This window comes from Paramisgurnus dabryanus, chromosome 8 (assembly GCF_030506205.2).
Source record: "Paramisgurnus dabryanus chromosome 8, PD_genome_1.1, whole genome shotgun sequence".
Taxonomy (NCBI): Eukaryota; Metazoa; Chordata; class Actinopteri; order Cypriniformes; family Cobitidae; genus Paramisgurnus; species Paramisgurnus dabryanus.
In genome coordinates this window covers 21,806,149-21,834,108 of record NC_133344.1, presented here as the reverse complement: position 1 = coordinate 21,834,108, position 27,960 = coordinate 21,806,149, and the positions used below count along the sequence as shown (strand labels likewise).

Genomic DNA, 27,960 nt, shown 5'->3' with positions numbered 1-27,960 from the left:
GGCTTCATAGGTGTGAGTCGCTTTTGTCGGGGACACCATCAGAGCCCTGCCTCAAGTGAGCGAGCGTGCGCGCGCGCGCGTGTGAGAGAGGAGAGAGGGAGTAGGAGGAGAGTGGATAGCAGAACGCGGAGAATTAACACACGTTTCAACATAGATACTTACTGACTGACTATCTGCTATGCGAAGAGGATGCTAGATAAAACAATGGAGAGAAATTCCCTCAACGGTCTCAGCAATAATATAGCACGCGCCCTTTATAAAAGTAAGTGACATCGCACAAAAGCGGCGAAACGAAACGGGAGCGAGAGAGGGGCGAACTATGCACCGAGGATGATTTCTGCCAGAAAAACTCCGGAGAAGAGTCGCTATCACCTCCATTATTTGGTGTGGCATAATAAACACCGGCAGTTGGAGAAAGAGCTGTCAGCACGCGAGCAGGTAAGACGCCTTCCCTTGCGCGTGTCAATCAGTCTCGCGGGCGGATGATGAGAGGAACGGCTGTTAAACTGATCTAGGTGTGATCCAGACTGACTGGGGCTGTGCTCGGGAAAATGGTGCAATTCGGATTTAATGCTAATTAAAATGTGAAGCCCAAAGCACAAATTAATGCAAGACATTAAAAAAACATATTTTTTTAGATATATCGATACGAAGCTGTCAGCTCGTAGACTAATGTAGGCTACTACTTGATTCGGGTTGTAATGTATGATGGCATAAAGTGTATTCTTTATTTATGTATAGGCTACCGTTTATTAGTAACATCTCTATTAAAATAAGTAGCAAATCACTAAAATCATTGTAATGAATGGAAAACCCAACACACCCTGCTCTGTCTTAAACCATTAGATATCCCTATAGGCGGCATTTTGGGACATCATTTAACGTTTAAAAGTGTCTGTGTGTTAAAAATACAAAATTGCTGACTGAGTTGGCAGCTCAGCAGGTTAAAAGACCACCGAAAGCACGCACGTCTGTCATTTAACTGCAGGTGTGTAAAAGGAGATGCAGTTCATTTGTATTTTGATCTGAGGGATGCTTTAAAATCCTAAGACTGCAGAACAGTGGCATTGAACACAATGTCTGGGTGAATAATGCACAGTCAACCTAAATTCAACACTCAGTTTCTAAGGAAAGATGTGTAGCAGGAGAGGGTGTGTTTGTCTTTCTGATCAGCTTATTTGAAGAATGAATGCAATAACTGAAATCATCCACTGATCAGTGATAATAATCTGTCATCCATTAATATAAATAATAATGCTGCTGTGCACATTTACAAAAAGGATAAGTCATTGCAAATTAAAATACAAATGAGAGGAAATAAAATAAATCTATTGAAACATACTGCGTTTAATCATTTCAGCTAGAATGTGATATGTTTCAAAGGCCATATATACATCTGTAGCATTCTTTCCCTTTGATATCCACTTACTATTATATTTACATTTATGCATTTGGCAGATGCTTTTATTCAAAGCGAGTTCTCTCGGGAAACACTATGCTGTTAAACTACAAGAACTTCTATTATAAATTATATTTATCTGGTATAGATAAATAAAAATGCATAATTAAAAGACATTGCAAGCTACCAACAGCTTAAACGTGTTACATTACAGAGTAAGTTTATGACCATTGATATTAGGAGTTCACTTATTAAGAATCAAGCATCTATAATGGCACTAGCTTGGTTGCTTCATTTCCTATACTGTTCCGGATCACATTGAGTAATAGTCTGATTTCATCTTTCTAAACCCCAACCAAACTCTAACTCATACAAACCCCAGTCATCTTGTACCCTTGCATGGTTTTATGACTAAGGCCATCTGTAATAAGTCATCCCCTAACCCTGTTGATGATTACTGCGATAAAGTTCATATGATTTACAGGCCGCTGACAGCATAATCTAACCACACTTGGCATGGTTGGCAAGTTATGAAGATTGAGGATTGTGCTGATGTGGTGTTCCCAGATAAGTCAAATAGGGGATGGGACGAGGCGCAAACAGGAAGGTCAATACTGTCACGATTTCGTGAGATTCGATGAATGAAGCATGCAGTTATCCTGACAAGGGGAAAAGTTGCTGCACCAGCGCACAGGATTATGTATGGGATAGATCTAGGTGTCAGTAAGAGAACAAAAGGGAGCGCTAAGCCATTAGAATGGTGGAGAAGGAAGGGCATGAATAGCAAAGAAATGATTTTGGGGCGTTGGGGAAAAAAGTTAAAGGAGAGAGAGGCTCTATTTGCAGTTTGCTTCAACAGTGCCATAAACCAGTCATGGGGGAGGGAGTGGACCGATGACAGCTCGGAGGAGAGAAAGAACAAACTGAAAAAGTGGAAGAGGATGGAGAGTGGGTGATTGAATGGCGAAACTATGTGCATGGTGCAAGGACCCCATCCAAAAAGACACAAAATAGTTGAGTCGATTTCTTTACCCATTTCTGTTCATCAGCACATTTTCTTTTTTCTTCACATCTGCTCAGTTTCTGTTTGATATATACACATCTATTTTTCATTGGTCCAGCCTTCTGTCGCGCCGTAACCCAACACTAATTGAAGCAGAGTGTTGCCATTGGGGATGGGCGGTGCTGGGTGGGGGGGTGCTGATATACGATTAAAGGGACAGTTGACACAAATTAAATTAATACGTTTTCATTTACTATATAATAGAAGTATGTGAAATGACAGTTATACAAGGTAAATGATAGTAAAACATTTGAGAAAATAACTTTTTTTATTTATTGAATATCAGACTGTGGATTGAAGTGATGTCTGTGTGTGTGCAGTGACACCATGGGTCACTGAATTGCAAATAAGGAAATGAAAATGAGGATCTGATTAGAACACAGCATTTTTCTGAACACAGCATGTCTGAAGTCAACATCAAATGATACATAATCACACAAGCAAATATACAAGTACACGAAAATTAGCCGCATAAATCTATCCGTTGTAAAAAACTTGAGCGTAGGCGTTCATACAGTGTTGTATTTGCCTATACAGAATACAAAGCACGGTTTCATCAACCATCTCCATGATTTACATAATTTGTAAATAATTTGTTTCCTTTTCCTTAAACACTTTCCTCTATGCTAATTTGGCTAGGCAAAAATAACGTTAAAGAAATCATCATCATCAAAAAAAAAAAAAAAAAAAAATGCTGTGTTCCAGCATTTTTCTTTAAAACATAAAAAGTGACCTCACTCACTTCCTACTCTATTCCTACTTTATCTCAAGCCACCAGTTCTGTGGCATTTACCAGAATAAATTAAAAGGCCTTAGATGTCATCATCAGCGTGGTCAGATTAGGGGAGATCCAGGAAAAGCTCTGAATTAGCCACATTAAGAGCAACTTGAGTGTTGAAAAACTGCTGCCTTTGTTTTAGAAACTCTGTTTCAAATCCTAGTGAGATGCCTATGAGACAACATTTTAAGACATGTTTCTGACACCCTATCCATGTTACCCACATATGCAAAATATATGTTGATGGATGTCCCATACATACGTACATTAGCCTACATACAACATAGATTTAGATTTTTATTTGTAAGATGTACTATATCCTTGCTTAACTTAAAGGAGACATATCATGCTAAATCCACTTTCTTGGCTCTTAAATGCATTTTGTTGTGTATTTGTAGTGTTTATAAGTACATAAAAGTTGAAATTAGTCTCTTCAGGTGCTTTGTTGATATCTTTATATTCTGTTTTGGTCATATTTTCCAACCGGTTCTGATTTTTCTATTATCTATTACGTTTTTTGAACAATTACGTCACAGTATTTGCAGCGGAACTGCTAAATAAGGACATCGACTTCCAGCCCAACACTACGAGCAATCCGCCATTTTATATTTCTCGCTGCGATATTGTAGTCCAAGCTCAAGGATGCAGAAGTTACGAGAGCGTAAGAAATGTACTCACATCTGTGGGTAAAGTCATTTTTGTGTGCCCGAGGCACTTTAAGGATAACTTCACCAACACCAATCTCCGCCAGTATAAAGAAGGATTTGCCGATAGACTTCGTCTGATTGAGGGGTCAATTACTTCTTTCTTTGGAGACGACGAGCAGAGCACTTCGGTAAGCAGTTTATAACTTAAAGTAAAAAAGTAAAGTACACGGTGGTCATGGTTTAGCAGTGCTGTTTCTCACTCCGAAGGCTGCAGCCTGCGGAGATCGCTTTTGGGCATCAAGCCTGGTTTAAGTTAACTGAGCATCACATTTGCAAGTCATGAGCATATTACAACAACTTACGATTAACTAAGAATAATAGTAAACTTTATAATTGTTAATATTCTGAAATAAGACCGTCTTGATGACGTATGCAGCCTAGATATGCGACCTCCGGAGGCTGCAGCCTCACACCATTGCGATACCTCCATATGAAGACGTTGTTCTGCAGGTTCGTCGTCTTCATTTTCCTCTCAGTCCGTTTCCGACTCTGGCGCGAACATATAAGGCTGGATGGACAAGTCTTCCGTTGTTGACATTTTGTGAATAACGAGTAAATAAAAAGTTTCTGTGCAGCTAGATAATCGTATCTCTGCTATAAAACTACAAAAATGGCCGAACGGGGGTGGACTTTAATCGAGTGTCACCTCTGCAACCTGGAGAGGGGGCAGGGTATGACGTGCATTTAAAAAGACAGTACCAAAACGAGTTGCTCTCAGATGCACATCAGAAAAGGGGTAGAAAGGGGCCCTGTGGGGCTATAATAATGAGGAATTCAGACCCAAGCATTGCAGTTTCGCTTTACATAGACCACAAATAGATGATTTATATGTAAAAAGGACAGATTTAAAAGCATGATATGTCTGCTTTAAATAAGAAAAGGTAGTCTTTTACTTATGTTTTTGCCCGTGTTGTTCTTTAGGGAACAATAAAAGGTATATAAAAAGTCTAAAGCCTATATTTCAAAATAAAATTGGAAATGTTCATTCAAATGTTCAACATATATTTCTGTGAACTTGAATTTCTTCAATCACAAGTAGGCTATGGATATATATTTTAGGAGTTTCGATGCAAATTCCTCTAAGTGAATCTGACATGTTTTATTTTTATCAGGCTCATATATGTTAAGGTTCAATAATTTTACATTAATAGCAATGAAAAGGTTTTTAGTCAGTGATTGAAATTTTCCACCTTATTTTTACTAGTCAATAATTGGTATAAAAAATGACTCTTTCGCTGCAAAACCCTCTTAGTGCATGCAAGCTTTTTTGTCAAAAACATCAATTTCTAATAATCAACTTTTTTGGATAACATATTGTAAACAGTTGCTCAATCACTAAGGATGCAACTAGAAACACTGCAAACAATGAAAGTCAGAATGTAAAAATGAAGAAACTGAACCACACATTGGGGGGCACTGTGATCCATGTGACTGTCACATTTGGGTTGTATTCAGGTCTAAGTACTGACAAGAGACACAAGTATGAATGTGATCCACGGTCATTTTGCGCACCGTCGTTCATACAGTTCATCTTTATTTTGCACTTAGAGGACTTTGCTGAAAAAATATATATTTAGCGGACTTTGCCAACAAACTGGAATTTCTGAATGGCCTGAGGCCAGGATTAAGGAGATTTGAAAGGAAGATATTTGATGAACATATAATATCAGCATGATCTGACAAAAAATTTTATTAAGTTATTCGTGTCCATGGCACGAAATTCTGTTTTTTTTTCATGCCTTTAGCACAAATGTCTTATTTGTGACACTCGTAAAATTTCTATAAATAGTTCCTCGCGTCCGTGACACAACTTTCATTTTTTGTGTCATTTTATGTATTGTTTTCTCATTTTTTTTTCTAAATCATTATCGCCTGGGGCTGGGTTTAGATTTGGGGTTGGAGTTAGGATGTACTTTTATGTATTGGTTTCTACATGTTTTTCTTCCGCTTTCAAAACTATTCTCACCTGGAGTTGAGCTTAAAGTTGGGGGTTGGTTTAGGATGTCTAAAAATGTAACAGAAAGTAATTCTAACCCCAACCCCAAGTGACAATGGTAAGAAAATAGGAAAAACCTCTGAAAAAACAATACATAAAATTAAACGAAAAAGAAAGTCGTGCCACAGACACGAGAAACTATTAATAGAAATTCGAAAAAGACATTCGTGCTTATGGCATGAAAAAAGCTGAATTCCATGCCATGGACACAAATAAATTAAATTTTGTGTGACAATAACACGGCTTTCTGTGAGATCAGTCTGTATAATATGCACCAAGAGCATTTGGTCATACATATCTCATTTTTGACAGAGGTGGCATTTAATGGCTTTTTGCATATATGTTTATTATTTACTCACTAGGTTTTGCAAACAGAGCATACAGTGTCCTCTGTCCCACTGTTGTGATGTTTTAACAGAATAGTTTATTGACATGGTAACACAATTAGTTTAAAAGCTGAGATTTTTCTTAACAGGGCTACTCTTGAATTTTCGTTTGTGTATGAACAAGCTGTCTTGTTTTCTGCCTCCCACACTAAAAGGTGGTAACTTAGCCCTTATAGACGAACCCTGGAGGCCAATGTTCAAAATACGATTGCCACTGTGGGTGTGTGTCAGCCTTCTGTGACACACTAAGGGGCACAAGTCCAAGAAAGGCCCATATATCTCTTTTCCCAATATTTGTGTGCCTGTAGACTTATTTAAAGAATTCGTGAGTTCCTTTTTATTCCTCTCCTGGGTTCTCACCTCGTCTCTGCAACTCATTTCACTCTCCGGCACATCACAGTGTTTAAGTGCCTGTGTACCTTCATGCTATTTTTCCAGCCCTAGACTTGATTTAGGTGATAGCACAGAGGCACAAGATCAATTTATATTGATAACAGACTATATATATATATATATATATATATATACACATCTAAAGGGTTTATGATAAAATAGACCCTCACGTATGCCAGATACTCGCATAATCTCATGCGTAATCAAGAGTTTACTGTTAAGGGAGTGTCTTGCGTGTATTTTGTGAAATTGAGCGTCTCTTTTATCATAAACGATTTTGAAGCAGGCACTTATTTTGACAAAACACTTGATGCACATGGTTCACATGACGCAACAAACACATATTTTTAAAACGCAAGCAACACACGACACTTCGAACACTAATTTTGAATTAGCGCCCCTGGTATAAGCAGTCACAAGCCGCAACTGCTATATATACGTTTGATTCCAAAACGCAATAAACGCCATTTTTGAAAAAAATTAGTTACTGCCAGAATCAGTATTATATCTGGTCAGTATTAAAAAGTTAATTCTTAATTTTAGGCAAATCCAATATCCGCCGTTTTATTCTGTCATCTTTTCTTCCTTTTTTCCCAACTTGCGATAAACACCACTCCTCCTTTTCCACAGAATGCAATAAATCCGCTCCACAAATTACAGCACACCATTCCACGCAATGTAAACAAACAATGGCGGCGCGTTGAGTACACGGAATCTTAGTTTTCCTCATCTACTTTGTACTTCGTGATCAACAAACAAACAAAAACAAAATATTACTTTAATGGCATTGTTAAACCTTTGATGGTTTTCTGTAACGGGAAAGAAACGTAAGACATCAACATCTAATAAATTACGCAAGAGGCACTCGGGAGACGGGTGCTTGTTCTCCCGACAGCATCAAGCTGGATCTTATGAAAAACTTTCCATAATTTTACTCAAAGTCAACGAAAATTGAGCAGAACCAAAACATTTTACAGCTGATCGCTGTGAAAAATGTTAAGCGACGACGTCAAGTATATGTGCGTGTATGTATGTATGTATGTATGTATGTATGTATGTATATGTATGTATGTATGCATGTATGTATGTATATGTGTATGTATGTATGTAGGTATGTATGTATGTATGTATGTATGTATGCATGCATGTATGCCTGTATGTATATATATATATATATATATATATACACACACACACACACACACACACACACACACACACACACACACACACACATATATATATATATATATATATATATATATATATATTTATATGTGTATATGTATGTACGTGTATATATATATATATATATATATATATATATATATATATATATATATATATATATATATATATATTAGGGCCGGGACTTTAACGCGTTAATTAAGATTAATTAATTACACAAAAAATAACGCGTTAAACATTTTAACGCATTTTAATCGCACTTATTAACGAAGTCATTCGTAAAAGCTACAGACCCTGTTTTAGTTCGAAAACTCCGGGGTTGTGCTGCAGTGTAAATAAAAGTAGACGGAACCTAAACGAACAGCTGATTTTAACGTGACAACGCATCAATTTCAAAGTAAAAATGGTTTACAACGGAGGTTTTGCCCAATAAACATCTACCAACAAACTACAGATTATTTTAACATGTATCGTAATGTCTGTTATATGTTAATGTTTGAGTATTGTTGGGTTTAAATATTGTTGTAATGTTGTTTTGTTTCAATTTAATTAGCTTATTACGAGTTTAATTTAAGTTTTGTTTGCTACTTTAAAACGAATTTCGTTTCAAATAATTTGTCTCGTAATTATAAACAATGTTTTGTTGTTAGGTTTTGTGAATATAAATTAAAAAGAACATTAAAAGCAACACCGTGCATCTCATTGATGCATATGCTTCCGAATGCCAAAACATGCAGTGATTAAATCACTTACTTTTCAAAAAATCAGCCTGGCAGTGCCCAGAAGTTAAATTTACACGCGCATTTAGAGCATAATGTAGCAGCACGTTTGATTTGCGGTGTTCTTAAGACTTTTAAAAAATCTACTTCATATTAATTTTAATAGGCTACTTTGACGGAGGACAAGCACAGAGAACAGCGACGGCAGGTAAAGGAAAAAAGTTAAATGGTGTTTTTCTGACGAATAGAGTCAGTTTGTAAGAACATTTTTAAATGGACTATAAGATCATCAATATGAACTCTGAACAATGAACTATTATAAACATAACAGCAAGAAAATCTGAAGAGGAACTCGCAACATTAAAGCAATAAGCATTTATGTAGGCTAAAGCTATATATCACCTCTTATGTTTTAATTTAGTTAAGTTTCAATGGTAAGACTAAAGGCGCGTACATTATGCAGCGCTTTTCACATCCGAATCCCACTTAAGAAAACTATAATGTGGAAGTTAAAAATGTGCATAACATATTTTTATATATTTTAATATAGGCTATATAGTATATGTTTTGTTGTTTTTATACGTGAGGTGGGGGATCCGCGCAAATAGGTACCGGAACACAGACAGTCACAACCCGAGAATCCCGAACCCTGCAATTATTAAAAAAATGACTACTTTAAGAAATGCGGGCCAGGAAGCGGGTCGGGTATAATATATATATTTTTTTTCTTTACTGTCCGAGTTGCGGGCGGGTAAGATGAAAACCTCGGTCGGGTTCTGGTTGTTTTGACCCGCGCATCACTGGTAAGCGTCGATAAGAGCATGGTTGTGTGTAAGCTATGCAACAAGGAATTCACATATCACCGCAGCACATCGAGCCTCAAATATCATCTCAATGCAAAACATACAGCAGCTAGCATGGACATTAGCCCGGCTCCGGGTACAACGACTTGGTTGAACAAAAATAAACAATATTTTGTTGCTTAAGCTTATGTATTCAGTCATTATTCATTGTACACTCTTAGAACGAATGTGTTAAAAACAACACATTAGTGTTGATTCTGGGACAACACACTAACTGCGTTATCCTGGAATCTCTGTGTTATTATTGAAACAACACATTTTGTGTTACTTTTAACACAACATGTGTTATACTTGAACACAAAATCAACACAAACTGACACATAATGTGTTAAAATTTCTTTCTAAGAGTGTATACTAAGAGTGTAAAAAAATTACTTCTTAATGTTCTCAGGTCAAATATTTATATGTGATTAAAATGCGATTAATTTAGATTAATTAATTACAAAGCCTCTAATTAATTAGATTAATTTTTTTAATCGAGTCCCGGCCCTAATATATATACATACACATATACATACATACATACACATATACATACATACATGCATACACATGTATGTATGTATGTATGTGTATATGTATGTACGTGTATATGTATGTACGTGTATATGTATATATATATGTATATGTATAAATGTGTATATGTATATATGGCCACACAATACAACTCTTTTATCAGAGTCCACTGCATGCTGTGATATGCAACGCCCCCACACCACCACACATATGATTTTCTTTGCCTGCCTCCCACACGCACAGTTTGGACTTCCAATGAAAGATTGATGTTGGTTTAAGTAGCTGCCAAAGAGGATTAGGTAAGGCAGAGAGAGTGCAAAAGCAGATGCACCAGCCACATATGACTATCAATAATGCAGTCTACACTAGGCCCACAACTGTGAGGGTGAGAGAGAGAGAGAGAGAGAGAGAGAGAGAGAGAGAGAGAGAGAGAGAGAGAGAGAGAGAGAGAGAGAGAGAGAGAGAGAGAGAGAGAGAGAGAGAGAGAGAGAGAGTACATGGAATAGCATGTGGAATAGCGATCAATGTGGGGAAATACCATATGTAATATTGTCAATTTCGAAAGGCAAGATTAAACTATTAACATGAATGTGAGTCAGAGCATACGGACGGTTTCATCAGACGCAGGTACGTTGTCGCAGCCTAAACCAAAGTGAACTTCCGGTTTGTAATTATTAATCGGCCAGGCTAGTGGCAAAACTGATCTTTGAAACAAATTCCTTGTTGAAAATAAAATGTTTGGGTTTGTGAAGACAAGGGGAGATGATGTGCATGGATCAGCGCTTTGCGGAGAGGTTTGGCAGCCAGGCAAGAATTGAAGGACCTTACATTGTATACATTCATTTTACAAAGTAACGTTAGCTCAGTGTAATAGTTGATTTGTGTTACCTTCATATTTAAATTAAGGTTATTTACTTTTTTATTTCCATTGTGATCAGAAATAAACTACTGTAAAAGTTGTTCTATGTGTTAGTACTGGAAGTTGGTTTTAGTCCACAAAAGGTTACTTTCAAGGATTTCAAAGACCCGTGGGAACCCTGTGAATAATGACCATTGTTTTTGACAATACTTTGGAATTGATTGCTCAACTAGGAAACTAGTAAAAGTTTCCTACATTCATCTGTCATGGTCTGTCTTTCCACGGTTTGTAGAGTTATATTCAGGGCTGGAAATTGAGGGGATGCGGAGGTACGGATACCAGGGAGTGAATTTCAAGGGGGAACGGAGTTTGATTTCACTCATTCATTTCAATTTACTTTCGATCTGACATGTTCTTACTCAGTCAGTATTAAAGAAATCAAGGTTATTTTTAACCAAATGTTCTTTACATTATGTAATAAATCACAAAAAGCAAGGTTTTCACAGCCAGGATCATATAGCATAAGTTTTTTTTTCTCCAAATGTAGATCAATGTTTTTTAAGCAGATAAGGTTTGTTGTGGAGGTGGGGTGCATATTTACATATTTATGCAAAGGTACGTCATACTCCAGCAGGCTTTGTATCTGTAGTGTGTATGAACTGGAAGAGAAGTCACTGTTTGTGTTTGTTAATATGCGTGTTCTTGTGTCCCAAAGGGGTGTATATACCGCAGCTCCATTTCAGGTTCCTAGAAGGCCAGTTTGTAACAACTAATGCTTCCCGAACCATTGTCCTTCCTGCTCATCTGTCATAGTAGACATCTCTCTTATCAATCTCCCTCAATCACACACTCTTTTACCAGCTAAAGCACATACACCTCCTGACAGTTATCCTGATCTCTCAGTCTCTCGAGTGTTCTTGATCTCTGGTTTTACCCGCAGGGCTGATCTGAGATCCTCACTGACACGACAGCCATCATTCACTTACTATACAACTCTCGTTCCCAACCTCTCCTATCATATTCCTCATCCAGGGTTACCATAGCAACCCTTCCCCCACCCCATCCACACCCTTTTTCGTAGCACTTCAGATGTCTTATTTTACTCGGGGGACCAGCTTGATGTTTTTCTAGACAGAAGGCCTCAGGGGCCGCCAGGGTCTCAGTTGTTGCCAGCGAAGGGGCCGGCTAATTACAAAGCTGGGACACACAAATACACCCCATGTAGGGAGGAGCATCTAAAGCAACAACACAATGCCTGTGCCTAATTACATTTTATCATATAGTACACAATGTACGTGTACAAGCATTGCCTAAAGTTGCAAAAGTTTACATACACCTTGCAGAATCTGGAAAATGTAGAAAATGTAAGAAAATGTCACATTCGTCTTCCGTGCACTTTGAGGATTTTGCTGAAAAATCTATGGAATGCATTTACTAGGTTTTTTTGGTTGGCAAACAGTGAAAAGTAACAGCACACCTCAACAAGCATCTGTAGCACAGACAGTGCAGTTTAAGTTACTCCCAGCAGAATTTAATTCCTTAAGTTAAGGTTCTGTTAGTAGTAATAGTCATGCATAATGCAATAGGCATGGAAAAATTGCGCACTACAAAGCAGATCTCACAGCACATGTTAAGCCCTTGGGTAATAATTTGTTTCCATTACCAGGTGCCCATCCTGAAGAGCTTCATTAAAAACATCAAACATGTCTCGCACAGACATCCCTAAATAAAGCTGTCCTAACTCTCATTTCTGTATACATCATGTCTCATCCAAGTCCCATCCTGACCTTGTTCTCGGACGGTGTGCTTATAAATATGGACAAGACCGCAGCTTGCCAACTCATCAAATAATGATTAATGGGTCATGCTGCTTATATAAACACGAGCAGATTTACTGAAATGGGTTTGGGGATCAGGTAAATTGTTATAAATGGATCCTCTGTAAGGAGATTTATTCATTTTTTATGAACGTTGGTGGAGTTTAATTGGTAAGAAAAGGCTTTAAAGGTGGAGTGTTCAGATGAAAAATTGCACGGTCGGTGTGAGTTTTCAAAAGTGTGGAATTGCAGCGTGCTTATCGCGGCTATCAGTTTGAGCGTTGAAGTGTTTCTCACCGTGGCTGTTGGGCACCGCGTGAACGCGCTCTGTGTCATGTTCGGGTGCGATGCCTTAATTATCGCCTGTCACTTCTTTCTTCCATCACTTCTGCGTTTTTTTCTTTTACCTGCTTTTCTTCTTACATTGCAAAGCAGGCACAATAACGCGTATTTAGTTTTTCTTGCTGTAACCCTGAAGACTTTCTCAAGCTTGTAAGGAGGGAGTGTACACCAAGGCGTTTACCCCTGGGTTGGCGATGTAGGTTTTCAATTGTTTCCAATGGAAGAGCCGCGCTAGCAACTATGGAAGGCAAAGTGGTTCAAAAACACGTACATTTTAACACATACTTAACGTGTATTTCATGTGTACTTTATGTGTATTTAACACATACTTAATGTATACTTTAAGTACACGTGAAATACCTGTTAAATACGTGTTAAACTTCTTGTGTATTTGAACCACTTGGCCTTCCGTAAGCAGCGGGTGGGTTCAGCGTGCCGGCTCTCAGCATTTTTCCGCTTTGAAAGGTAAATGTTTAACTCTTTCACCGCCAGGGTTTTTAAACAAAGTTGCCAGCCAGCACCAACGTTTTTCATGATTTTCACAAAAGTTTAATGTCTTCCAGAAAATTTTCTTCTTCAAATATATAAACATACAATATACCAAATGAAAGAACAGACCCTCTGCTTTCAAAAAAAAAAAAAAAACGTTTCATCCTACCTTCAGTGGTTCTTTTGTAATCAGCTTTTGAATATGTGTAGGTTTCTGCAAAAACACCACATTTTGAGCAAAAAGCAGAGATAATTCAATTTTTGTGACGGACTTTTCATAGAGTTCCCATTCAGAGCGATCTTTAAAACAGACATGGACATGCAGCAGCTTGCCATAGGGCAATACTTCCGGGTTAAAAAAGTTGCGGAAGGGCGCCACCTAGTGGATAATAGCAGTATTGCGGAAAGACGGAAAAACTCGTCATTGGCGGGGAAGCGTTTTCTCTTGATTGACGAGATATCTCGTCAATGAAGGGGAAAGAGTTAACTTTGAGTGAAACGCTTAGCTCATCAAAAAATGGCACTCTATACTCAGCCGTCCAATCACAGTGGAGGAAGGGTGGGACAAATATCACAACCGGCACATCGTTCAACGACTGTTTTCATGTTTTCATAGCAGCCGATTGGGCAGTTTCCCGCCAGATTGGGCGGTTTTCAATTGTAGGGAGGAGCATCTAAAGCAACAGCACAATGTCTGTGCCTAATTACATTTTATTATATAGTACACAATGTACTATATCATCCCAAACACTCTCTAAACCTGCTTGTCCTCTGCAGGGTCGCAGAGGCCAGAGCCTATATCAGCATTCTTGCGTGTATAATATGCAAATTGCCTGTATGCACTGAATACCCAGATGACCTACACCGTTTGCTAAAGTGTGCAATAAATGTGCTAAAATGTGCAATTCAATAGTCCTATTCTGCACAATATGTAGTAAGCAGCCAAGATTTACAGTTTAATAATGAAAAAGTTTCCAGTAACAATTTATTTGTCATGTGCTGAGTGATAAGACACAATAACAGGCAACATACTGTATTTAATGTTTAATATAAAAGTTATGTAAAGTGGGACTTACATGGAGGACAATTTTTATTACACTGTGTCTGGTTGGGACATGAGTTGAAAGCTATGTTTATGGCCCTTGTTATTGAGAAAAAAGCAAAGAGGAGATAGGAAATTATCTGAGTATGACACAGTCCAGGTCAGACTCAAACCAACATCCCGAGCATGAGCACCATGGCTCAAAATGTTTTTTAATTTAATATTTTACAGGTTGATTTAGAAATTTTAGACCCAAGGGGTCGGACTCCTTTGCACCTGGCAGTGACGCTAGGCCACCTGGACTGTGCCCGTCTATTACTCCAGTATGGCGCCGACGTCAGCAAAGAAAACCGAAATGGATGGACAGGTAACACAGCAAGAAAATGTGTGTTTATTTAGCATTTTGGCATCACGTTTAACCTCACTTACCGTATCTGTCAGTGTTGCAGGAAGCCATCAGCACACGTGACCCCGAGATGGTGAGGCTGGCGCTGCGTTACCGTGACTACCAGCGCACCTCTAAACGATTGGCCGGGATCCCACGGCTGCTGGAGAGACTGCGACAGGTCAGACTCAGATGCGTCTTAATAAACCCTGAGCCAGCTAATGAGAAAATAACAATTCATGAGATCACCCACCAGCTTAACAAACAGGATCTTAACAAGCACCTGCTGCTCGCACACCTGAGCCCCTCATTCCTGTAGATCAATGCATACGGATACACAAACAAAACGTTTATATGAGGGTTGATGGGTAACCTACAGGTCCATTGTCTTTGCTGTATCTTTCCTTTTCGTCAACACCAGGTAACCTTTTGACCCTCTTCCATAAGTTTATGATGGATGTCTGATCCCCCTGTTTTTCCACAGCACTCTTTGGGAGTTTTATTATTCATGTCTATCCCTGCAGCGCGAACCTTCTCGCTCGACCTCCCGATGCACGCTCACATTTACTTTACCCTCTCTCTCTCTCTCTATCTCAGGCACAGGATTTTTATGTGGAGATGAAATGGGAGTTTACGAGCTGGGGTAGGTTGTAACTGCTGTAAGCAAGCATAACTGAGAGTTCATCTGTTTGTACAGTGATTTTCTCTTTTCACTTCCTCAATGCCCACTTTGTATTGACTACTATTGAACTCTCAACCTTTCTTTTAGTTCCACTAGTGTCTCGTATCTGTCCGAGTGACACATATCGGGTGTGGAAGAGTGGTCAGTGCCTGCGAGTGGATACTACACTCATGGGATTTGAACAAATGACCTGGCAAAGAGGCAATCGCAGTTTCATATTCAAGGGTCAAGGTGTGTGTGGGGGGGTCTGGTTTACTGTTTCTTTAAATATATAACATTTAATAATAGCTCAAAGCATTCAGATTAATTAGCCAAATAGGGATATTTTGGACGATTGTGAATGATCGGACTTCCAATTCTACCAAATATGTGCTGATTGCGCAATGGCCTTTTTTTTCTTTCTTAACCTTTAAAACCGATTTGGGTTTGGTCTCTTATTTTGTTGTCCATGCCACCCCTCATTCACTGATCTTTCAATTGAGTCTTCATTGGCATGTAATAAACCTCACTTCTATTTCCCCCCAGTCTCTAATTTTCTTTCCTCTGTTTTGTCTTTCTCTTCACCTGTCATTTAGACTCTAGCGCTACGGTAATGGAAGTGGATCATGACAGACAGCTGGTGTTTTGCGAGACGCTCCCAAGCCTGTCTTCCTCCTCTTCCTCTCCTGCCTCCCCTTCCTCTAGGCAGTGCACTACCTCTTTAAACCTTCTCGGGGCGCTGCAGCCCAGCGACAAACAGGTGGCGGCACGACTGTCTGCTCCTGTGGTTGCCACGCAGCTTGACCCCAGGAACATCTCTTTTGAGAGGTAAGAGCTATTGCCAAGTCATTGTTGCTTATGGTAAACATTGTGAACAAAATTCAACAAGGGCATTTTAACCTTTAATGGCTTCATCACACGGTAGGAAGTGAAGCCAACAATGTGAGCCAGCACTTTTAAAGTTTCATCATTAAATGTGTGATATCGGACTCACCTTTGTGTCCACTGCAATTGGGCCACCTTGTAATCGTGCCTGCTTTGTCTGTGCAGGAATAAAACTGGGATTCTTGGCTGGCGGAGTGAAAAGACAGAGATGGTGAATGGGTACGAATCAAAGGTATTTATTAAATACTTTCATCATCATTTGATGAATAACTACTTCCGCTTTGGTGCTAAACAAATTTGTTTTTTTAAAGTACAATATTTCTCAGTAGATATCTATTAAGTGTAAATTTATGTGATTGTTTTTTGGATGCGATTATCATTTTAGAGCTTAACTCTACTCAATCACTCCCATTCCCAGCGGATGCAGATGCATCGGATTGTGGGATATCAAAGACAGTGATGGATACATCTATTAAAATTGAACAAAAGAAGTTCTCTAAGGAAAAATGAGGCAAACATTGGATTCAGATCTGTTGATGTCTTCCTACCTTGGAATGCATCCTATAAAGAAAGCATTTTTAGCATTTGGTTGCGTATCAGTCTAGTTATGCGCAATGTTAACTGCAACATGCAAATAATGTCATGTAGTGAACAAAACACATTCTATAGTTATCCTAATTTGCATAGAAAGGAGATATGTTTCCATTGAAAGGAATGACCCACTATCAAAAGTGAAAGCTGCTCTACTTAAAAAAAGTTTTATAAACTTATTTATTTTTTTGAAAATTTTAAGGTGAAAAATCGTTTACAAATGACTTCAGTTGGTAATTTTTTTTACTATTTTCAACTTAAATTGAGAAAATTTAAGTTGCATACTGTGACAGTAGGTAATTAGATGAAGCACCTACTCATCATCAATGAGTCAATAACTGGAATGACGTTAAGCTGGCGCAATTTAACCACAAGGGACAGCTGTTTAATATATGTATTTGCATTTGAATAGAGATGCGTTACCGCTTTTGGGCATTTTGGAAAACAACAATGCCCCTTAGTCGTCTTCTTCGTTGGATAACTCCTCCGGGGGCTAACGTGATAGTAAAGTGTCCATCGAATAAACACTCATAGATATGTACACTAGATGTTGCCTTGGCTACAGCAGTTCATTGGACCGAATGCGTCAAACAGAGCCGCCATCTTGAAACAGGGGAGCTCTGCATTAGCGTCACTGTAGGCAATGGTGTAATGGAAATAAAATCACCATAAATCGTCATGAATGCGATTTTCTTGGTTTTCTTTTGGTTCGTTTTTAAAAGTCAGACATTATTTATCATTGAATCCAGAAAAAAATTAAAGTTTTGATATTATAAAAATCTACTTTTTCTAACTAAAATGAGTAGTGCTAGTAGGCCTAACACCCATACGCAGCACAAAAGTCCATGAATTCGAAGTAGAGGTCTTCACGGGTCCACTTAGATCCGAAAACCAGAGGTCCGACCCGAGACCCGATCGGGTCTAAAAGTTTCACATGTGCCTCGGACACGGGTCGGGTACAATAATAGCGGCATCGGGTCTCGGGTAATTTAAAATGAATGTGTTTTTTCTGAACGGACCCGAGAAGACCCGAACTCTCTCGCCTGTGTGCGTCAATGTCCTTTTCAAACCTCTCATCTGTTTGCCAAGAGCGCTTGCGACATTATGTGGTTGTCGGAAGGTTCATTTTCGTTGAGACAAACATGTCAGTCAATTATAAATGTACATTTTAGCGGTTACGTTGGTGTCGTCGTCAGATAACAAAGTAAAACAAATGGAGCAGCTCGCCAAATTGGTTGCAAGGCCACCGGAGTTTCTTTCTGTCTGACTGCTGCGCGTGGGTCTGCAGAATGCACACACGTCAGTGCCGTTTACATTCGGTTCCAGTCGGGTTTAAAAAAATGTTCACTAGTTCGGGTCGGACTCGGGTCTAATTTTTTTGGGTTTGTCTCGGGTCGGGTCTTTCTTTAAAATTTTTTTATTTATGCATGTCGGGTTCGGGTATGAAGTGATTCGGGTCATTTCGGGTCGGGTACATTTCTTTGGACCCAAGAAGACCGAATTAGAGGCAGAGATATCAGCTTTACACCTAGTGTCTTCCTATACAAGACCCCTGTTCCAAGATGGTGGCGGTTTTAACGCATGCTTAGACCCCCAGGCGACATCTAGTGGATATATCTATGATAAACACTTTGGGAACTTGCCGGAAGTAGTAGTTCATCCGATTACTTTTTGCCCACTGGTTTTGGAATGCTACGAATATGGACCTACTGTGGCTACTGCAGTTGAATTTTCCTATTGGATGTTGCGGTACTGCGTGATGTATGTGGTACGATTCTACATAAGCAGGTTCACGCCCTTGTTACGATCTCTCCACACCCTTGGTACGAGCTCAGTTCGTCCCCTCTATCTCTGTTAGGATCTGCCCAACTTCCAGCTGCCCTGTATGTTGTTCTCTCATTGGCTGTAGGTCACTGCTAAAGTTATTTTTCACACGGCATGATTTTAAACTCGTCAGCAATTCTCTAAAATCACGTCTTTTGATAGTTCACACTGTGTGATTTTACGGTAACGAGCACTGATTTCCCTGTGATTTCTGGCATTTGTCTGTGATTTCTCAAAACCTGTCAGCGAGTCAAAATCGGGGCTTAAATTATGTCTGAACTCGGCATTAGGTAAAAAAAATGGGCGGATTCTGCCAACATAGCAGTATTTTTGAATGGCCTAAGGTCGGAATTTAGCAGATTTAAAGTGAAAGTATTAGATGAATGTATAATACTGGCTGAGAGCATTCAATCAGTATTATCTTATTTTTTTACGGAGGTGGTGTTTAGCGGTTTTGACATCTGAGCTCTTCATGTACATGAATGTATTTATTTCACAATGAAAACATTAGTATATAATTTTTAGTTCTACTGTTGCTGTACTTAGCTAACAGACTGAAGTGTACACTCATCAAAATCACTAATCCACTGCGGTTGAAGGTTTGCTCATGAATATTAATAATGGTTTTTGACTGGTTGCTCTCAAGAGGTTACCAAGCAACGTCTGCATGACCCATTAATATTCATGCAATATGCCTTAATTTTGTATGATGTTACACAGTTGCAAACTTTTGTACGCTTCTGTTCATTGCCTTGAATGAAAGGACGAAAGGGATTAGAAAGAGCCAATTAAAAGAAGTAAATGAATTACTAATAACTCATATGTTCTGTGTCGTTCAATGTCTGTACTTTAGGTTTATTGCGCCTCTAACGTAGAATTGATCACACGGACACGTACTGACCATCTCACCGACCAGAACAAAACAAAAGCTAAAGGTATGTCACTAACAAAATTGTTTCTCAAAACAAACCTTTATATTCACGCATGGACATTGAACGATATGTGACCCAGACTGTGAAAACCATTTTCTACATCATATAAAGAACATCCTGCTGAAATATAACCTTGATATCTTTAATATTGACTATAATCAGACTTTGATGCTCAAAATCTCATATTTAAATCATGAGACTTTAGCCTTGTTTTTTCCAAAACAGGGTCACATACTGTACTTCCATATCCAAAGACGTATGCTTTTGCTGGTTTTCCATAAGACATGAATTCATGAAAAAATGTGAATTGTGTGCACTGGTGGGCATCCCATAGCGAAAATGACGATTCATGATTTCTCCGCCCACTTACATTATTCCCAAACAAACAACGCCTGTGTCTTTCTTGCTGTACTGTGACCCGCTGTGTTTTGTTTTGTGTCAGGCGGTAAGACGCCTCTGCAGTCATTCCTGGGTATTGCCGAACAGCATGTGGGGCCAAACAATGGAGTGAGTGAACAGATGTCTTTTTTTTAGATGTGTTTCTAGTATTACTTTATTTCTGTAGCCGCAAGTGTGTATATGTGTGTTTTACAGCACACTATGGTGACTCAGATCTCGTGCCCTGTTACGAACCCTTCGGCCCTGACGGCTGAGGAATACTTTAATCCCAGTCTGAGTCAGAGTCCGAGAGACATCGGCCAGCCCTGTCACCTCACCACCAAAACACAAAGGTACTGCTTTAATCCAACACTGCTTTTATTATGCAACTCATTTTTGGCTGACTGTGGCAAACTTTGTGATTTTGTGTCTGTATGTTTACCCAGATTCAAAGCTAAGCTGTGGTTGTGTGAATCGCATCCTTTATCTCTGGCGGAGCAGGTCGTTCCTATCATTGACCTCATGGCCATCTCCAACGCCCTGTTTGCTAAACTTCGGGACTTCATCACCTTACGCCTGCCCCCTGGATTCCCTGTCAAGATAGGTAAGATATGAAGAAGAGTTGCATTTTAATATCTACGTTTTGAGTAAACCATATTCCTTTGGCATTTTTTATTGAATTTATCATCAGGTTAGAAACACTCATGTTGTTTTAAGCTATTGAGCTAATGCATCTCATCACCTCAGAAATTCCCATCTATCACATCCTGAACGCTCGCATCACCTTCGGGAACCTGAATGGCTGTGAGGAGGGTGGAGTGCTTCGGGTGGAGGGTGAAGGACAGAAGGAGAGTCCCAAGACTGAGACCCCGTCTCCAGGCAGTGACTCCTCCAGCGTATCCAGCTCCAGTTCCACGAGTATGAATCAACCTGCCTACAAATGTGATTATTGCAAAGCATTAAAGATGATATAACAGATGAAGAAATGCAACGTTACAAAGTAATAACATTATTTGAGACAAAGCACTTGCTACTTGTAATGGCCAGCGATTAATTGATTGAATAAATGTTTAATGATTGAATTGCATATTGCACCGCTTAAAAAACTAATGTAACTCTTTTTGATCTGTTTGTCAATATATAAACCAAGTGCAGCATGCATCATAATGTTTGTGTGCGATTACTGTATCAGACTCAGGTCGTGGATGGGAGATTCCACCCAGTGTGTTTGAAGCTCCGCGAGGCTACAGCATGTTAGGAGGAAACCAGAGACAGAACATAAGAGAAGAAGAAGATGACCTGCTGCAGTACGCCATACAACAGAGTCTGATAGAAGCTGGATCAGAGTATGACCAGGTCTGACATATGCACACGGGCTTTCATGCGCTAACAGATGGACATGTCAACAAACTCCAGAAATATACATTATATTAACACTGTGTCCTAACCAAGCGTCATGTGCGAGGCATCAAGTTTCTGTCCTTACTGAGGGGCTGTTTACACGACACTGTTTTCAACTAAAAATGTTTTGGCTGTTTTTTGTATTTATACGACAACTGTGTTTTAAAGTTGCCAGATCTCCATGACAAAACCAGCTCAATGCACAGTAACTATTTTACAGTCACTGTTTTGCATTCCAAACAGTTTCTTGTTGTTAACTGCATAGTAGGAATCATAAACAGAGTCAGTTCCCAAAAATAAAATCATCATGCCTTAAGATGGACAGCTGAAGAACAAAATACTTCCACCTTGAACCGGCAGAAAAAACAACTGACGGCAAGAGTTAAAAAATAGCACAATTACCTGGGAAAACCATGGACTTAGCAACCCATCAATGACATTGCCAGCTAATGGCACATGTTAACGCAGATTTTTTTAGTACTTTGTTGTCATGTAAATCTACAAAATTACAGCCAAATTCAAATATTTAACATGGATGTTTGACATACCGTTATATGGAAGCAGATTTTGGACCAATGACAGTCCAGTCTGGGCGGAGCTACGCAGTGTGTTGTGACCGTAGTCTATAAAAAATATGGACGTAGTGTCTGTGACGTCACCCATAGGTTTTGAAGATCTTTCTTATGTTTAAAGTATGCTGTCGCCATCTAGGCCACACTTCACTGCACATCACCCCCAGATAACCAGATAACCAAAAATGGGTAAAGTGGTGGTGGCTGGTTACTAAAACCACGCCCGCCTAGCTTGATTCTAGTGACAGCATTGGCAGTTTACCCTTCACTCAAGTGGCCACGCCCTTAATTATGCAGAAGTTTAAGGCTTATATTATAAACGGATGAGATACAAAAAATATTTACACCAATCACAGTTGTCATGAAGGGCAAAATTAGTTAAACAGACCAAAAACACTTTTTGTACCAGGCTGTAAACATATAAATCTCTAGTGTAAAGTCGGGCATTTGCAAAAGGTACAAACCCCAAAGTAAACGATGACGCGATTTATCATCTCCAACGTAAATCTCTTTTCTTGGACTACAACAAACACACAAATTTTCGGAAACGGTTTACTTCCTTGAATTGGTGATGTAGACAAGACCAACATTATTATAAAGCCGCCTTTCCACTGCACACAACAAACGACGGCCGATAAGCCGGAAGTCATTCATTTCCTATGGAGAGTTGCAAAGGGGTTGCGTGAAGTGCCGACCATCTGCGGATGCGTAAATATCGGATCCGTATTGAACGTTGGATCCGTTAAAAAATTTGAACTTGTGCGACTAAACCGCATGCGATATGCCGACCGGAAGTTATGCATTTCATTGTATACCAATCACAAACTGTGTGTGAGGTGAAAATTATTAATCCTTTTCATTTAACTTTATTAGTAACACTTGAATCCTTAAAAAAACACTTTTGATTACTGATAAGTAATACATTATTAATTTAATTTGTGTACGTTATTATTTTAATCTAGTTTTTATATGTTCTCTCCAAAAAATATTGGCAATCTTTGTCATATATGCATAGCTGTTTATTGTTTTATTCATTTGCGTTTATTTATTTATTCCACCATGGTAAACATATTAGAATTAAGCCTCTTGCGCTTGAATGAGCTTCTCTCCCATATACGATTAAACTGAAACTTCATTATGACTGCCACTAGGGGGAGAACTCCGACTGTCATTTCCGTATGTCGTGTGCAGTGGAAAGGCGGCTTAACTCATCCCGCTTCAGACTCACAGCCTGTAAATTAACTCCTGTTAGAAACCGAATCTTTCAATCATGGTAAGGAGCGTCACATTTCCTGCTGACGTCAGCGGTATTCAGGACAATCACAACGTACAGATTAGCTGGCCAATCAGTGACTCAGAGCCTTTCAAATCTATGCGTTTCAGAAAGAAAGTGAAATCTGGAGCTACAAAAATGTAAATGTGCACAAAATGTGTACAATGTGTACAAAAATTAATGTGTTTTACGAACCATAAACCATGTGAACACGTTGTATTATACCAAATGCACAAAATAACGTTGTTTTTAGCAATGAAGGTGCTCTTTAAGCCTTAAAATTCTGTGATGTGTGGTGTCGTGCTGCCAAGATGGTGATGGAATGCCCCGACAACTATACTGGCTTCAAAAAAGCTTTTAACAAACCTGTGGGTGACATCATGGACACTACGTCCATATTTGTTTACAGTCTATGGTTGAATCACAAATTACAATAATAAATGTTGCCGATCAAAAATGGCAATTGGTTCCTTAAACTAAAAAACATCAACACGCAAGAGTTGCACTTTATCAGCTTTTCTATTATTGTGTCAATCTTAATAAGTGCACAATGTACCTTCTCACACATTCCTCATCCATCTCCATCACTGCAGGTGACCATCTGGGAAGCTTTGACCAACAGTAAACCGGGAACGCACCCTTCGTCCTGTGACCCGAACCGCCTTGAAAGGTCTGCAGTCAGTATTCCTCTTCTTCCGCCTCCTGCTGACACATCTCATCCACAACAGTCAGCGACAGAATCACACACCCATCACATTTATTGAAGCTATTCAAACAGGCTTGACTGTCAATACACAGTACTGGGTAAAGCTCATAGAAATTCACAGAGGTTTACAGCCTCTTTTTGATCTTCACAGAGTTTATAATGGGTTGAGTTGCCTTGCCTGCAGCAGCCGACTTGAATAAGAAACAGTTGTGCGTGTCATTATTCTTTAAGCTTTTATAGCTAGAACAAGACTGCACCTCTTTTATCTATAACTCAGTTATTTAAAGGCTTGAATATAATTTTATGTGAATTTATGTGTGCTTTTTGAGCTGTTAAGGTTTTGAAATCTTTATATCTGCAGTGGGACATCCTGTAACCAAGAGTCTGTGAAAAGTCGTTTATTTGTGATTTACAATAAAATCATTCCTACATAAAGAACATTCGGTGAAAATGTATTATCTTTAATATTGACTGAGTAAGGTCAGTAAGATTGAAATAGTCAGCAACAGCCTTTCATTTACAGAAGTCTCTTTTCTCCCATTACCCAGAACCCCACAGCACAAACCCAGCCCTGCAGAGAGCCCTCGAAGCACACCGACCAATAAGCCACCACGCAGCTACAACGAGCAGCTGCGTTTAGCCATGGAGCTGTCCGCCCGCGAACAGGAAGAGGCGGAGCTTCGTCAAAGACGAGAGGAAGAGGAGCTGCAACATATCATACAGCTGTCACTCATGGAGAAGTGACCAAGCTCCAGAGCTTACGGGAAACTAAGGGGTGGGAGGAGCATGCCTGGGGATGTATAACGAATGTGAGCTGCGATTGGTCGATTGGTTCAAATGCCCCGCCCTCTTCTTCCACTGAGCTGGATACCGGCACAGATCTCTGGGCCTGTCTTCACTTTGAAAGTTTACAACCACACGCCACAAACTAAACCCACTAACTGACCAGTACTAATCTGGTGCTCTCTTGGACAGCAGGGCCAGTCTGTGCTGCGTACCTTAGCGTTGTTTTTTAAAAGCCATCGCTCAGCCAGAGACTCAGTGGTAGTGCTGAGTTCTGAAGGAAATGTCACTTTTTAGTTTTACGCAGGCACATTTTGGTTTTAAACAGGCACATTGTCTGCTCTTGGAAAGGGGATTGAGAATAGAGGCACTTACATCATAATAGAGAAAAACATGTTTGTAAAAGCAATGTTTGATTTCTCTAGTGTGTAAGCACCCTGAAGGGAACATCTGACAGCTGATCGGCAGCTATTCTCTGTTCTTTATGTCAACAGCATGATTTATTATTATTATTATTATTATTATTACTATCATCAGCCAGATTGATTATTATTAATTATTGTAATACGAACTGAAACTAATACAGAATGAAAAAGATAACCATTTTCAGGTACATAAATGATTCTTTTAAATATGAATCAGATCTTTGCAATATTCATAATTTATTTCCTACATGCAACAAACACATACAACACAGTGTGCACGCTTTTTAAAAAATGGTGCTAAAGTGACCTTTCTTATCACATCTTGGGTACGTGTAATTGTAATCTGTCGGTTGAATCACTCAACAACAAACAAACGAGTCCTTGTTTTGTTTAAGTTTCCTTCACGGCATCAATTCAGTGCTTCCTTCAACATTACCATTAGAGCTTATTGCCCTTAACAGATTGGTCTTTGGAGCGAAACACCTGCGGTAGTTCATCAAAAATCCTATTGTGCTTTCATAAGAGGTGGCAGATCTAGAATAAAACCATTTGCTCACAGAGATAAAGCCCTGAGAGATACAACAAAATGTTTTGGAGAATCTTAAAATAGACGTTTCTCTGATTTATTTTGGGCCTGAGTGATGTGCCTTCAGGGTTTGAAGTATCAGGTGAGCCTGAAAAACAAGAAAACACGGCCATACCGAAAAGCACAAGGCATTGGGAAACATAGATGTTTTCAGAGAAAATATACGAGTCTGTTCAGTAGTGAAGCTCTGAAAAGAACATGTAGGTGATATTTTGCAATTGGGTTCTGTCACTGAAGAAATGTTTGATATAAATCAACTGTTTAGTACAACATTATGAGAACATTATTTATATTTAAAGGTTTTTTTTGTTGACGCAATGGTTTGTGTGGAGTGCTGCTGTAGTATTTGTATGTGTGGCTAAATTATATCATTCACATTTTTAAGTCATTCTGAATAAAGAATGAAGTTTCGAACGTTGTAAATGTCATTTAATGTGATTTAAATGTTTGATCAAATGCTAACAGAAAGATATTCATTTAGCACCGTGGTGTTACCATCTGACACCATCATACTGTTACTAGTGTACATTTATAGATATTCATGGGTACCATGGGAGCACTAAATTAAATTTATAGGGGTGGTTTCCCGGACAGGGATTAACTTAAGACAGGATTAGGCCTTAGTTTAATTATGAAATATAACTAGTTTTAACAAACATGCCTTACTAAAAACATTACTTGTGTGCATTTTGATGCAAAACAAAGGGCACTGGTTTAAGATGTCAGTGCAAGTTGTTTTCAGTTTAGACAGCTCTTCGTTACATTTATTTTTATCTAGGACTAGTCTAATGCCCGTGTGGGAAACTGTCCCATAGGGTTCTTCCAAGATACTATGGTATTAGCAAGTACTTCTTGTTTTTAGGAAGTCATATTTATAGTTTATATAGACACTTTCTTCAATCAGATCAGTTGATCTTTAAGTATTATTGGGCTTTATTTTATCCCTATTTCTATTCTCGTTGGCTGTATGAACTTAAGTAAAGAGTAGCATAGCTCTCAATTATCACTTTGTTTATAAGGTGACAAATTAAGGAAATCCACATAAAAATCGTTAGTATTGCATTTAACTTGGTCTGCTGGAAAGCTATCAGGTTAAAGTTCAAACCCCTAGTGGTTCTCGGGGGAATTACAGGGCGTTCGTAAGTAGATAAAAGGCTCTCGCGGTACTTTGACGTCATCGTGACGTCTGTTCTTGGAACGCCGCTGTTGAAAAAAATAATCACAAAAATCTAAATCCTGACAAAAGTATACATTTTATTTTTTTATCATGTGACCACTAAACCACACATGTTAAAACAATTTAACCTGCTATTTTTACAAAGTTTTGGCTAGTGATAAGTTGACATAACTAAAAAAAGTTTTTTTGTTACTTATAATTTATAAAATCAAGTTGAAATTGTAAACAATACGCTGCATTTTTGTCAAAAATGTGTGTATTGTTTACAATTTCAACTTGATTGTACAGTTTACAAGAAAACTGGAGAACTCTCGCAAAATGGACAAAACGGTTTTTTTATGTAGCAGTAAAAAAATAAATGTTATTAAAGTTGAACATGCAAATGTGCTATTAAATTATTTAAATATTTACTTAAAATCTCTGGGGTAGGCCTACTTTAAGAAAAATACTACAAAATACTAATCTAAGTCAGTCGATGTATGTACTGTAAGGAGAATATTCAAACATAAAAGCCACTGGTGCCAGATGGAGTTGAAACTGAACTTGAATAAATTTAACACTTCATCGCCACTGCTTTACTAATAAGCGCCAGGGGTGTACTTGGTTTAAAGCGAAGAAAACGCGAAATGAATGGCAATAGAACTTTACCAGTTATTTTATAGCCTTTTTAATTCCAATTTATGTCAATTTACTTTTTGATCAAATGATTTGAGTCCTACAATATCCATCTGTATGCTCTCTCCAGTTTAATCCTGATTTAAAATAAATTTAATAACAAAGATAAAAGAAAGAAGAAATATTAAACGAAGCATTAATGGTTAAGC

General features: G+C 38.6%; 1 protein-coding gene across 5 annotated transcripts; it reads left to right on the top strand.

Annotated features, from left to right (window-relative positions):
• The first annotated feature begins 15 nt into the window (after positions 1-15).
• Positions 16-26,316, top strand: ankrd13b (ankyrin repeat domain 13B). Of its 5 annotated transcripts, none has more exons than XM_065280987.1 (15): positions 16-438; positions 14,789-14,924; positions 14,999-15,123; positions 15,540-15,585; positions 15,712-15,855; positions 16,200-16,431; positions 16,654-16,720; positions 19,757-19,838; positions 20,278-20,342; positions 20,430-20,566; positions 20,660-20,817; positions 20,961-21,155; positions 21,406-21,569; positions 24,053-24,136; positions 24,714-24,904. In XM_065280987.1, the coding sequence occupies exons 1-15, from the start codon at positions 331-333 to the stop codon at positions 24,768-24,770; spliced, it is 1,800 nt and encodes a 599-aa protein (XP_065137059.1). In that variant the 5' UTR covers positions 16-330; the 3' UTR covers positions 24,771-24,904. The 5 variants fall into 5 exon arrangements, with proteins under 5 accessions (XP_065137059.1, XP_065137057.1, XP_065137056.1 ...); XM_065280985.1 differs by having other exon boundaries at positions 18-438; positions 20,961-21,131; positions 24,053-24,129; positions 24,714-26,316; XM_065280984.1 differs by having other exon boundaries at positions 18-438; positions 24,053-24,129; positions 24,714-26,316.
• The last annotated feature ends 1,644 nt before the right edge of the window (positions 26,317-27,960 follow it).

Coding starts and splice junctions, on each gene's coding strand:
- ankrd13b (XM_065280984.1), top strand. CDS start 331: ATGATTTCTGCCAGAAAAACTCCGGAGAAGAGTCGCTATCACCTCCAT. Junction 20,343..20,429: donor ATGTGGGGCCAAACAATGGA/GTGAGTGAACAG, acceptor TGTGTTTTACAG/CACACTATGGTGACTCAGAT. Junction 21,156..21,405: donor GAATCAACCTGCCTACAAAT/GTGATTATTGCA, acceptor TTACTGTATCAG/ACTCAGGTCGTGGATGGGAG.